Genomic DNA, 14,944 nt, shown 5'->3' on the forward strand with positions numbered 1-14,944 from the left:
AACATTTTTAATGCAAACAACATATGCACAAATTCGCAATTAAATAAGGATTCCGAATCTAATAACAAAAACTTAAAAATGCTAATATTAAAAAAAATTTTTTTTTTTAAAGAAAATCCATTAAGGAAATCTCCTTAATGAGGGATTAAGGGACCCGGCTCCCCGCGGTGCTACCTTCGCTCCGAAACTCGAACGCAGGCCTCTGGCCGCGTGGTGGGGGAAGCTAACTTCCCCTTAGGCCCGGCGCACACTAGGCGATTTGTGTCGACCGACAAAAAGTCGGTCGACAAAATTGCCCCCGTCGACTGGAGAAGAGCATAGGCGAGCGCACACTAGACTATTTTCCACCGACACGACAAAAGTGTCGGCGAAATGGACTCAACAACCGACTGTCGGCGAAGCAGTCGCTTATGGAAACCAATGTATGAGCGCACACTAGACGACAATTTGTCGGCCGTTTTTCTAGGTTTCATGTAGATTTTCTCCACAGAAAATTATAAGGTATTAAAATAAGCTGCAACGCTTATTATTTTAATCCAATTTTGCTTATTTTAATACCAAAATGGATTAAAATAAGTAAAATTGGATTAAAATAATAATAATAATTAATTTTCTGTGTCTGTACCGGGATTCATTTTTAGTAGAATGCTGCTTGCTTGCAGTTTTGCAGTGCACGGTGAAGTAAATTGCCATTAACTCGATAATTAAAAAGTGATTATATTGTCATTAGTGCATTGCCATGCTGGCAGTAGCCGTTTCACTCCCGTAGGGGAAGTGGTATACCCCCACTCTATCGTCCGGGCCGGTATTTCTTTGAAATTTATTTTTCTTATACTACTATTTGAGACTAGCTTTCATCATTTAAAATTTTTTTTGGCTTTTTTTCTCAATAAGTTTCAAAGATATCTGAAGATCTATTTAAAAAAAATTTTTTTTTTGAGAATACATTTATTAGATAAATTCATTCAAAATTTTTAAATATAAACATTTTTAATTGGATCAACATATGCCTGTAATCGTGAAATTCTAAGGAATGCGAATATGTTAACAGAAAATTAAAAATATTTATAATTAAAATTTTTATTGTTTTTTTGGAAAAACTCATTAATAGCCATAAACTACAAGTGACATTAGGCCCGAGATCGCCACTCCGGACCCCCGCGGTGCCTTATTCACTAGAACACCGAGTTTAGGCCCGGCCAGTAGAGGGGGGTATATGATTTCCCCTCACGGGAGCGAAACGGTCATGCATTGGTATGCACTAGATGAGTTTTCGTCGTCAGTTGACAAATTCTTGTGATCAGTTCAGTTGTACTTTAAGTGAAAATGTGTGATAATTTAGACAACGATTATCTTATTTCTTTAGTGCAAATGAGACCTGCACTTTGGGATAAAACCACAGACATTTTTAAAGATAGAAATGAAAAAAAAATGTTGGGAAGAAGTGTGTGAGGAATTAAATAGGAATTACCCTACAATGGAATCGAAAGACAAAAACAACTATAGTAAGTATTTTATATTTTAATAATTATTACATTAGAAAATTACTTTAAAAGTCACGTACAAGTATTAAAATTCTAATATTTAGAATGATTTTTTTAAAGTTTCCCTTTATAAAACATTATTTGAAAATGAGCAACACTAAATGGCTGAAGTAACTAATTAAGTGGTAATAGTAACTAATAAAAATTAGCAACAACATTCTTACTAACTAAATGGTACTCTTAACCAACCATTTCTCTCAGTGTAGGAATTTCAAAGTATATTTTGCTCATTTGCCAAGGCACAGATCCTACGTCTGTTAGAAAATAGTTTCCTAATACGTCTCTCACAGAATTTGCTGAAATACCAGCTTGTACGGATTGATCTGGTTGCAAATCTTCGAGTCCAATTAACGTTGTTGTGTGTTCGGGAACAAAACCGCCCTTATCACGGATAAAGTTGTGCAGAACAACACAAGCTTTGATAAGGATATTTGCAAAATTAGGATGGACGTTAAGAGGACGATGGAAAATTCTCCACTTATTAGTTAAAATGCCAAAAGCGCATTCAACAAAACGTCGAGCTCTACATAACCTATAATTAAATATTATTTTCATGCGTGTTAAATGTGATCCCCCATATGGCCTCATTAAATGTTTATGTAGGCCGAATGCTTCATCTCCAACTAAAAAGTGGGGAATTTTTTGATCTGAAGTACCAGGCAAACATTTATCTTCTGTCAATTCAATTAAATTAGATTCAATTGCTTTCCAGAGATTTCCTTGCTTAAATATAGAAGAATCTCAATCTTTTCCAAAGCTTCCAATATTCACATTTGTGAAGCGGTATTTAGAGTCCACAACAGCCATTAAAACAATGGAAAAGTACGATTTATAATTAAAATACATTGATCCGCTTTTTAAGGGGCGTACCAAACGAATGTGTTTCCCATCCACAGCTCCAAGGCAATAAGGAAAATTTGCATCTTTTTCAAAATCATCACTTATTTTTCCCCATCTTTCCTTTGTTACTTCTGGAATGCATTCATCCTTCATGATTAGCCAAATGGCTGAGCAGACTTTCTTGACTATTTTCCTTGCTGTTGAGGCACCAATTTTAAAGTTGTAGTGCAGGTCAAGAAATGTATACCCACTTGCAAGATACCTAAAAAAAGTTCTTTTTTAAATATTTTTTACATTAATGTGTTATTTTATTGTTACAGTGAAAGGTGTCATGAGCAGATGGGGTAATCTGCGAGATAGCTTTGCACGAGCAAAAAAAATATGCAAAGCAGTAAAAGGAGTGGTGCTGGAGTCTCAAGGGTTACCAAGCAATATATATACCACCAGCAGCTACTATTTTTATCAAAACTGCATGATTCTACAGAAACTACCGACAGTTTGGATGTAGAGAACAATTCCGAAGACGAAGATATTGAAGTCTCGGATTTGGATAAATCATCGGAAAACATGGAAGTAGATTTTTCACCTAGACCGCAAAAAACTGGTAGAAGGAACAGTTGCACAAAAAAACCAAAACACCAATGAATTTGAAAAAAACTTGCTGACAGCGCTGTCATCTCATTCAAATCCACATATGGATTTTTTTCAGAGTTTAGTTCCTCATTTGAACGGATTTGATGACGATGAAATTCTTGATTTTAAAATGAGGGTTTTGCAAATAATTTCAAGCATAAAAGATAAGAAGAAGATGGTTCACCAATCAACTTATATTGCTTCACTATTTACCGGATATCAACATAACCCTTTTACCGTCATGCAACCTCCGCCACAAATACCATCATCCCCTACCAGTCGTACATATTCCAATACCATTCCAAGACATTCTCCTTATCCTCAAAGAGAAACTACTTCTCATCCTTCTTTATCATATACGTATTATGACAATTTATATAATGCCCCCTCTCCTCAAAATCCCTACTCATTACCCAGTCCTTCATCTGCCTCAATGTCCTCAGAGAATTCAAATGATTATTCTACACAAAATTAAATACTTTCTCTCAACATATGCCATAAAAAGGGCGTTTTTGTAAGCTCAATTACAAATAATTTAGTAATAAATAAAGAAAATGACTTTAAACATTGTTGTTTTATTTCAGGCAAATTTTAACTATATTTAATACATATTATTGAATTTTAATAGTTAGAGATTAAATTCTTTAACTTCTTCTTTATTAAATTCTTTCAGAAACTAACAACGTCATTCAATTCTACGTGAAAAATTGCCAAATATTTTCTACGTGAAAATAAAAATTTTTAAATAATTTTTAGAAAACAAAATATATTTTAAACAAAAAAATTGCAGTAACTAATAGAGAATAAAAAAAACTTACCTCAATGTAATACCGAGCATTTCCACTGTTGGAATGCTATTTCTAAATGTAGTCTCTTCAGATTTAATGACGTCCTTCAGTCCGTCATGCAATTCATCGAAAGATGACTTTGACATTCGAAAGAAATTGAAAAATTTGTTTTCGTCCTCTCGAAGCCTCAAAAATAGTTTGTTAAATTGTTTCTCACTTTCTCTCAACTGATTGATCGGATGCACCCAATGAGCTCGCTTTACACTTTTTCTATTTCGCATGAGATGACGACGACGTAAAAGATAAGCAGCGATAACTTTATTTCTAATATTCATTTTTATAAAATTCACGTAAAATAATATTCTCGATGTACGCAGTTAACAGGTTTAGAAACGACTCAGAGCATACCTGAAGTGCAATGAATCTGCTTACCTGAATTTTGGGTCGCTTAACGACAAGTTGGTCAACAAACATCCTCTAGACGACAATTTGTCGACCGTTGTCTTACGTTTTAGGTAGATTTTCTCTGTACCGAGATTCATTTTCTTTAACTGAACGTACTTATGCGATTTACTTATAAAGTACAACAATTATAGTTTAATATTAATCCTTTTTAAATTGGATTATATTTAAAGAATAATATAAAAATTATGATTATATAAGTAATAATAGAATTAATTAATAGCTATATATATAATGTATGATAATAATAATAATAATAATAGTTATTATTAAATAACTGTCAATTAATTTGGTGATTAATTAATAAATAAAAATTTTGAAAATAAAATTTACTCTCTCTAAATTTGAATTAGTTAAAAATAACTAATTATCAGTAAAATCGTTGCTCACGATAAGTTATCATAAATAACTATTATTTAATTTGTTAATTAATTACTTAATAAATTAAAATTAATATACATAATTGAATGTACACGCTTAACCACAGGTCGGCCGACAAAAATCGTTTAGTGTGCGTTGCCAGCTTCGCCGACAGAAAATCGACCGACTTTTTGTCGGTCGACACAAATCGGCTAGTGTGCGCCGGGCCTTACGGGAGCGAATTGATAACTGCCCAAAAAAATTATGTGACATTGCATTTTACGATGCCCATTCACTAATGAGCGCCTAAGTCTGCCGTTGCAGACTCGGCAGATTCAACGGCAAGCTCGAGCGCTCGGATTACAAAACTGAAAAAATTTTTCTCGAAAACAAAAAATAATGCCATTTAAAAAATTTAACTATCGTTTCATTAGGATATAAGCTAAATGTGTGAATTTTTTGGAGCTTGAAAAGTAGGGAGAACACATTTAAAAGTTAAAAACAAATTTTATTGTTTAAATAAATTAATCAAAAATTAACTTTTTTTTCTTCTAATATTTTTTTTTATAAAAATTCAACTAATTCTGCGTAAAAAACATTTATACATTTTTTTTCTATTTTCATTAGAAAAAAGTTATGAGTGAAAGAAAAAAAAAGTCAAAATTTTTAAATGCAAATATTTGCGAAAATATGCAAAATTTTTAATTCAAATTTGGTACACTTATTTTGCACCCTAAGAACAACATTTTTTTAAATATTGAGGAAAATCCGAGATTTGACCCCGTCTTCTTATATGAAACGTCTCTTATATTAATTTCCTGCATTGGATTAGGATTGATTCGCGGTACAGGGTCATTGAAAGGAATTGCTCCAGGGTTTTGTCCATTTTCCTGAACTGCGACAGGTCCATCATTGAAATTGTTAACTCTCACATTTCGTATATTTTCCTCATGGTCGACGGAAGCATTGTTGAGATTTACATTAATTTCCCCTTCATTCGGATTTGCAGACGGAATTGAAGAATTTAAATTTGCACTTGAGGATTCTTGAATCCAAGACTCATTTTCTTATAGGAGAATAAAACTTTCTTTGCAAAATATTTCCAAAATTTCATCGGTATCGATTTCGGTTCCATCAGATTCAAGGCAAAGATGGATTCCACTGATTCCTAATTTTAAATTTGCATTGGAAATCACGAGATCTATAATAATAAAATAAGATACAGTATTAAAATTAAGAGATCACCCATTTTCAGAGGAATTAAACAAATTTTAAAACATAAAATTTATGAAAACTAAAATTTTTTTCGGTATATTTTTTGAAAGATTAATAATTTAGCCACGGAAGAATAGTAAGGAGACCGATCTTGCTGTAGTAGCGCTTCTGAAAATGTCAGAAAATCATGTATGATAAATGCCAGTTTCACTGCATTTTACTCAACCACCAAAGTAGCTGAGCATGCGCATTAGCCATGTGCTGTCTCTTTCTCTCGCAAAAAGTGTGCGAGTGAGATCTGGCTGACGTATATTTCTCAAGTCTTACATGCGTGTTGTGATGAAGAGCTTATGTGTTATTATTGTTATTATTTTAAAAATTATTATTAATGTTTATTTTATATACTTACACATGATTTTGGAGATACAATATCGCAATGGTAAATAAAATTTCTGAAATAAACACTGAACACTAAGATTTTTTTTGTGACATATACGTATATCGCATAACCACACTTTTCATCTGTCAAAATTGAGGTCCAATGCGCATGCTCAGCTACTTTGGTGGTTGAGTACAATGCACTGAACCTGGCACTTATCGTACATGTTTTTCTGACATTTTCAAACGCAGAGATCGGTCTCCTTACTATTCCTCCGTGGATTTAGCGAACTTACAACTGAAGTTCGATCATAATTATATGAATAAGACTTGTTCGAAGATATAACTATGTACAGTACCGTAACTTGTTGTCGGATGTCGCCACTGTTCAGATATTTCTTTAAAGAGAGAGAGATAGATCCCTCTCTGTTCACCCTCTTCTCTTGCTGGTTCTCGCTTCATTTCGTTTAAAGCTTTGGATTTGCAAAAAAATATTTCTTTTTTTGTATTTATTTTAATTTGGGTTGGGTTGAGAACCTTTTTATAAAAAGGGAGGGAGTATATGTGACGCTCCACGAGAAAAGGGACCTATCGTCAAAAAAATTGATTTTGAGATTTTAATGCCAACCGATAGTTTTTGAGTTCCTCTTTTATATGCAAAAAACAGAAATAGTAAAACTTTAATATTATTAATAATACAGAGCATTTAAAATAGGCATGTCAACCCAAGGCTCCATTTTTGTGGGCGTTAAATTTATTTTTGGAAATTTATTTATTGTTATTATTATATATTAATAATTAATATTACTTAATTATTATTATATAAAATTTAAAGATAAATATTACATTCTCATTAGAATAAGTTTATTTGATTAACGAGTTCTTAATTTAATAAAAGTGTAGAGATCGACAACACGTCAACTTAATTTTAAATGAACAAACGCTCAAATTTGTCTGAAAAAGTGAAATACTTAATGAATAATAATAAGAAAAAATAATGTCATGGACGTTAAAAATATTAAATAAATATAAATAACATAAAAAATTATTATAATTAATATTATTTAATTAGTGATAATAAAATAAAACCTGTTTCTTGTCTAAAAATTAGAAAAACTATAGAAATTGAGTAATTTTTATGTTTGTAGACATCATAATTAATTTTTAAAATTATCATTGATTTATAAATTAATTACAGATAATTTTCAAATTTTTTCATGAGCGACGAATTTAAATATTTATATTATTGTTATATTCTACAAATTAAAATTAAATTATAATTTACTTTTCGTCAAAAATAAAATACTTTTTCCTTTTTATATTTTTTATTTTATATTTTGAAATATTATTTGATGTTTGATAAATAATAATAATAATAAAATAATTATACACATTTATATTATTTTATTAGAACATAAATTTAATTTAAATAATAAAATAATCATTATATAATCGTAAATAATAACGAGTGTCTATATACCATAAAACAATAAGCAAAACTTTTAAAATATTAATTACATAGCGTAGTAGATTTTGTTTTAAATAACAATTTACTATTTTATGGGTCTTCTTTCTCTTAAATAATTCTAGGTTTCTTTGCTTTTGTAGTTTTCACCTCAGGAGTTTTTGTATTTTCATCAGTGAGATCTTCCGATGATTTTTTATTTTTTTTTGCTTTTGAGGTTTTTTGTTTTTCATCAATGGCATTTTCCAATGATTTTTTATTTTTTTTTGCCTTAGAAGTTTTTGGTTTTTTATCATTAAGATCATCTGGTGATTTTTTATTTTTTGTTGCTTTTGTGGTTTTTGGTTTTTCACCAATAGTATTTTCCGATGATTTTTGATTTTTTGTTGCCTTAGAAGTTTTTGGTTTTTCATCGATAACAGCTTTCAATGATTTTCGAGAGTTTTTTATTTCTTTTGAACCAATGGAATCCTTTGATGTTTCTTTCAAATTTTTCGAATTTGATAATATTACTGGCGCATTTGGCTACGGAGCAAAAAGGTCTTTGCAGGAATCTTTATAGCAAAGCGGCCGAATTTCCTTGAACAAATACCAGGCTCTTTGCGCAGATATTCCTTTAGGTTCAATCAAATTTAAAGGCAAGACTTTTTCATTTAACGATGTGGCTTTTCGAAGTTCGACTTTTTCGGAATCTGCAAGAAGTTTTGCTTTGATGGATCCGTCATGAAAAAATTTAAAATGGTGGTATTTCGATATATTTGGTATCGATTTGAAATATTGTTGTAAATGTTTATCCCACTCAGCCCAAAAAACGTTGCGGGTTTTAGTTTTTGGATCCTTGCTACGCATAGCAATATTAAATTTATTTGGCGAAGACGTATTAATGACTTCAATGAAGTCTTCATGACAATCGACAATCGATTTTGAAAATTTGGTCTTTACAATTCCGAAATTTCGATCAGGCGAAAATTTGGTGTGCCCGGTTAACAAAAAATTCAATTCGATTGATTTGTTCTTATTTTTCATGACTCTCCACAGGAGATAATGGAGAAGTGCGTTATTCTTATTTTGTCCAACGCAGTTATTAGCAAACAGAATGATATTTTCTGCAGAATTATTATTAAAATAATAATCCAACATACTAATGACTGCGTTGGCACCTTTCCCCGTTATATCCTCTTCGACAATTGTTATATTCGTTTGAATATGCGTTGCCTCATTATTTATCCCAAATAGACCGCATTTTCGGTTCGCCTTAAAAAAAGACGAACCTACTTGCTGCGGACTACTGGGATATAAAAACAATCTGAGCATAATCAAAAGAAAGGACGAGGAGAGAAGATAAATTTTTATCTTTAGATTTAACTCGATATAAGTTGTAGAATTCGCGTTGATTTTTGGCATCATTCAAATGCTTGATCGAAAATTCCAAAAGTGCAGCTTGTTCTTCAATTGTCAAATTAGACAAATTTGACAACTTTAAACTATTATCCCGGCAAGTGGTACATAAATCGCTGGCCGGTTTCATTGTCATGATGTGCGGACAAAATTCATGCCAAATTTTTAAAAACGATGAACGGCCAACAATTCGTATTTCCTTGTCGTGTGAAGCTGCATTTGAATATTTCCTATACATTTCAATTTTTGAGTCTAAAGAAGGCAATTTTACAACTTTATCAAAATTTCTACATTGTGGTAATCGGCCTGGCAAGGGAATCGCAAATCTAGATGAATATGTCTTTAGAAATTTGACTACATTTTCAATGTCATCAGAAGAGAGCACATTTTCTCTCTCGGACCATTTGTTTTTCGATTTATGCTCTCTTGGAACCAGACCGTTCTCATCGTAATGAGTTACAAGATTTTTTAGTCTCTTTAGACCCATGTTGTGAAGAAATAAATACATTTCTCGGCAAATCGGTAAAGTAGCAAATAAATATTTAGTATATTTTCGACTAGATTGCTCTTCATTATTTGACACTGGAGTTGAATTTTCAATGCCCTCATTATTGTCTGAACTCTGAAGAGTTCGACAACTTTGCAAATGCGAAATAATAACAAAATTTTGCTCCGATTTTTCGAGTTCCATGAAAAATAACCTGTAAAATAATATTATTTTGTATAAAAATATTGCTCATTAATAATCGTTTAAAACTTTTATTTTTTTTAACCAATAAAAATATTTTTTAGTTAAAACCGTTCGTCTTTTAAAAAGCAAATATTTATTTAAGTAGTAATTAATTCTTATTTGATTATTATAATTATATTTATTTTATTACTTTATATAATTATTTTGATTATCTTATTTATTCATTTTTTTACGTAATTAATAATTCCTTTTTTGAAATAGTTCAATCTGTGTTCAAACAAAATAAAACTATTTTGGCTATCGCGTTTTTATTGTAAGTTAAATTTTTCATAATTCTTTTATAACTTTTTTAAATATTAATGTATCATAAAAATCCTAGTCGACGCGAAAACTACACATTCAAAAAATATACTGTCTAAATTTCAAGTTTATTGGTCGAATAACGTTAAAATAAAAGTGACAAAATTTCAGACAGAACCACTTCCAAAAGCCATTTTTTGAGACTCCATTTTGAAATAAATTGTTTTCAATTACTATGAAACATGTATTTTATTATAAAAAATTTTAAGTAATAAATATTTTTTTTACTATGAAAGAAAATCTCTTTAAAAAGACCCTCACTTTCTGTGTAATCTCCCCTTAAAGTGTTGAAAAATGTGTTATATGTTTTCGAAATATTTTTTAAATGGCTTTCAAATGGTACAATTTTTTTAACAAATTTCAAATTTTTCCCCTTTGTCAAAAATTAAAAATATTTTAGAAATATAATTATTTACCTTTGCTTTAATGCTTCTTTCATTGGTATTAGTTGATTGCATTCCTTAACACAACAAGGATAAGTATAAAATGCTTCCACAGTTAAATCATCTTCAACTACGGAATTATATTCTAAATCGAAATTCATCATAGTAATGTAATAACTATTTTATTAAATACAAAAACATCCACTTGCTATAAACCAATTTTTGCTGTAAAGTTTACTGTTTCACTAAGACTGCAAATTATTTCACTGCAATCTTTTATCTAAATCACTTACATATTTCTCTGTTTATATTACATACTTGTTAATTACTCTCCTGCGTGCACAAACTCTCAAAAAAAATCTACAATAGAGAGTAAGAGTATGTAAACTTATATTAATCGAAAAATAAATGAGAAGTTCACTAAATGTGAAAAAACCATTTTTCACTATAAAAAACACTGTATCATAAAGAATGCCAATTTTTTAACTAAAGTCTTCTTCTTAAATTAAAAACTTTTGTATTTGTAAATTAAGGTTTATTGTGTAAATGCAACAAAATTCTATGATTGCGATGATTGCCCAAACACCAAATAAACGTAAATTTGATTATCCACAGATAATCACAAACACCAACAAATAATTGTGCTGTAATCGAGAAAGTATTTTATTGTATTATTATGTTTTAAATCCTTTTTGTTATAAATTCTTCTGAAACTAAGAATTCTTACTAATCTAGGAGAAAAGAGTATTACCAATTTAAATAAAATAAACTCAACGTAAAATTCGATTATCCACCGATAATCACAAACATCAATAAATAATTTTGCTGTAATCCAGAAAGTATAGGGTATTATTTTATTGCATTATTATTATTAAAAACCTTTTTGTTATAAATTCTTCTGAAACTAAGAATTCTTATTAATCTAGAAGAAAAGAATATTACCAATTTAAATATTATGTTAGATTCAGATGATAATAAATCCTTTTAATTATACTTTTATATTTATCCTAAAAAAATTAGTATAAAAGTTCTGAAAAGCATTATAGAGCAGTTAATGTAAAAGACAGGTTGAAACCCGAATACACACGAAGCAAGTGAGACTCACACACATAGGAGCGCAACTATGTAGTGGTAAGAGTGGGGGGAACTTTTCGTGAGCTCCACCCCACTCTCGAGTTCTTCGTTTCTGCTTCTACTTCTATCGTTCGCCCTGAAAAATCATCGCTTACAGCGATAGGTCCCTTTTCTCGTGGAGCGTCACATATATTTTCGAACAAGTCTTATTCATATAATTATGATTGAACTTCACTTGTAAGTTCGTTTAATCATTAATTATATTTCATTTTACTTGTTCGAAGATATAACTATGTATATATGTTTAGAGCATAATTAAAAATTTAATTTTATTTAGAGAAACATCGAATTTATTTATATTTAATTTTTTTTACAAAATAATCTGGTTATGAGTATTTTTTAATACGAACGAACTTAACACAGCCGTATTTAATAGTTTTTTAGAATATTAAAAAAATAATATAAAACATTTTTTAACTAGTTTAAACAAAACACTAAAGTAATTTTTGAACTCAATGTTATAAAGTTAAGGTATAAAAACTGCTGTCGCAAAATTTCCACTTTTTACTGGTCTTTTGTAAAATTTGTTAAACATCTTCGATCTTTCAGACCATCCTGCTGCGCTTTTGATTAAGTTTACATCTAATCCTTTGGCTTCTGCTCTTGAGGTAGATGCATGCCTTGTGCTGTATCCTGAAAATTCTTTGTCAATTCCCGCTTTTTCCATCACTTGTTTTAGCCATCTACTTATGGTTTGTGTGCTGACTAATGAGGTTTTTGGAGCGATATTAAGAGTTTATTAATGTTTCCTCTTAGGTTTCTTGTTGTTTCGATGTAACATTTGATCGTATTGGCTATACACAAATTTTTTTCGTTAAACCACGGAAAGTATGCATATGGCTGGTCTGCTCCAGGTCTTGATGTTTTTATCAAGTCCTCTATCTTGACTTTCGTTCCTCCTTTGTTGAATTTAACGTTATTCCCTGGCGGATTCGATTTGCGTAATGTCTACTTAACTAAGCGGACTTTAGGTAGACATTAGGTAGACATGTAAAAAAACGTATAAAAAAGCTATTAATCGACTTATTATGATAAAAAAAAGTTGATAAAAGGGTAAATGAATGTTTATAGAGTAAATTCGTACAAAATTTGTAATTAATAAAGCAATAAATAATTAATAATGAATGGAAATGTGCGCGAGGTACCTGATCAGTTCAGCTGTACAATTATTTTCGTGCTATTTTCATGAAAAGAATATAAATTAACTGCAAAAACAATTGATATTTATAAAAAAGTGTAAAATTGATTTAATTTTATTGTTTGCAATACGAATTATTAAATAATAATTAAGTTTTTATCAAATGTGAATAGTGTTGTGAAAACCTGTGAAAACTAATGAGTTACTACATTACCGATCGCATATGATAATAAAAAGTTCTCGATGAGTGTAACAAAAAAGCTGCAATCATGTCCGTAATTTTGGACGAGAAACAATTATGAAATCAATAATTATTTGTATAACTTTATTCTGCATTTTAAAATTCACTTTTTATTTTCTTTCAAAGCAAAAGCTTGGAAGGAAACATGCTCGCACTGTATTGTAAAAACTGGTGGCGCCATCTTTCATATGCGATCGGTAATGTAGTAACTCATTAGTTTTCACAGGTTTTCACAACACTATTCACATTTGATAAAAACTTAATTATTATTTAATAATTCGTATTGCAAACAATAAAATTAAATCAATTTTACACTTTTTTATAAATATCAATTGTTTTTGCAGTTAATTTATATTCTTTTCATGAAAATAGCACGAAAATAATTGTACAGCTGAACTGATCAGGTACCTCGCGCACATTTCCATTCATTATTAATTATTTATTGCTTTATTAATTACAAATTTTGTACGAATTTACTCTATAAACATTCATTTACCCTTTTATCAACTTTTTTTTATCATAATAAGTCGATTAATAGCTTTTTTATACGTTTTTTTACATGTCTACCTAATGTCTACCTAAAGTCCGCTTAGTTAAGTAGACATTACGCAAATCGAATCCGCCAGGGTTTACCTTGATTAATGCGATTGTCTGCGTTCTGAAAGCTGTACCCAGAGCGATGTGCATCGTAACTTTGAGTGTCAGCTTTTGTAGATCTAAGACGAAGCTGAAGTACGCAACGTTTATATAAACGATTTTTAAAGAAACAATTTTTTAAAATGAAAAATTCTATAATTTTTTGCCTAAAAAATATTTCTTGTAGTTTTCATTAAACAACAAATTATAAAAAAATATTTTTTAGGCAAAAAATTATACAATTTTTCATTTTAAAAAATTATTTCTTTAAAAGTCGTTTATATAAACGTTGCGTACTTCAGCTTCGTGATCTAAGGATTCATTTGGGTCCCACTCTTCTAGTTTCTTTAGCATGATTTCTACGTCCCAGGTCGCATGGTATTTCGGAGTCGTAGGTCTGAGTTTAAATGCTCCTTTAAAGAACCTTTTGATGAGTGTACTTTCTGTTGTGTCCAAGGTGTTAATAAGTGCGATCGCTGACCTTAGTGAGTTTAGCGTGCCGTATGCTGCTCCTTTCGAAAACCGTCTCGTGAGGCATTTGAGAATAACTCTGTCTGCAGCTTCGAAAGGGTCCTGGTTTTCTTCTGCACAGAAATCCCACCAGAATTTTAGTGAAGATTCATACTGTATGCAAGTTGATTCCGCCAGTGATGCCGTCATTATTTTGATTGTCTCATCTGCCAGGTTCTTTTTCTGGAGTGCTTGCCGGAGACAATTCTTGATACCAGGGTAAGGGTATCTGCGAGTGGGTGCACCAATTTCTTGTAAGGAGAAATTAAAAGATTATTACTGGGTTTCCATTCTATTGGTTTAGAGATTATCAATCTCTTGAATTCCAGAAACCACTGTTGGCTAGAACAAAGAGGAACTACAAGGATGCCTGTAGATCCCTCTTCTGTGACTTTTTTTTAGAATATTATTAATTAGGGAAAAGGGAGGAAAGGCGTACCAGAATTCTTTTTTCCAGCATATTGTTAATGCGTTTATTGAGAAAGCTTCTGGGTCTCTCTTTCAGGAGCAGTATTTTACGCATTTTGAGTTTATTTTCGTGGCAAATAAATCGATCTTCGGTTGCCCGAATTTATTGATTAATTTTTTAAAAAGCAAAGCCCGCCAGTTCCCATTTTGTATCTATGTTTGTGATTCTAGAGCCCTCATCTGCTTGGTTGTCTTTTGATGCTATGTACTCGGCAAAGATCCAGAGATCTCTCCTCATGCACTATTCCCAGACTTCTTTTGTTAATTTGTGAAGGTTAGGGTGCTTGATTTTTTGTCTTT

General features: G+C 30.7%; 2 protein-coding genes across 6 annotated transcripts in view; one reads left to right on the forward strand and one right to left on the reverse strand.

The window, feature by feature from the left end:
• Positions 1 to 14,944, forward strand: part of LOC127278886 (peptidyl-prolyl cis-trans isomerase-like) — an 82,362-nt gene that overhangs the window by 18,559 nt on the left and 48,859 nt on the right. The gene's annotated exons all lie outside the window — the stretch shown is intronic.
• Positions 1,725 to 4,140, reverse strand: LOC127278874 (uncharacterized). The gene is made up of 3 exons (XM_051300803.1): positions 3,836 to 4,140; positions 2,415 to 2,646; positions 1,725 to 2,267 (listed from the first exon to the last, which is right to left on the reverse strand). Exons 1-3 carry the CDS (start codon positions 4,138 to 4,140, stop codon positions 1,725 to 1,727), a joined length of 1,080 nt encoding a protein of 359 aa, XP_051156760.1.

Source organism: Leptopilina boulardi, unplaced genomic scaffold (assembly GCF_019393585.1).
Source record: "Leptopilina boulardi isolate dan_hultmark-lab unplaced genomic scaffold, ZJU_Lbou_2.1 LbouV2_213, whole genome shotgun sequence".
Classification (NCBI taxonomy): Eukaryota; Metazoa; Arthropoda; class Insecta; order Hymenoptera; family Figitidae; genus Leptopilina; species Leptopilina boulardi.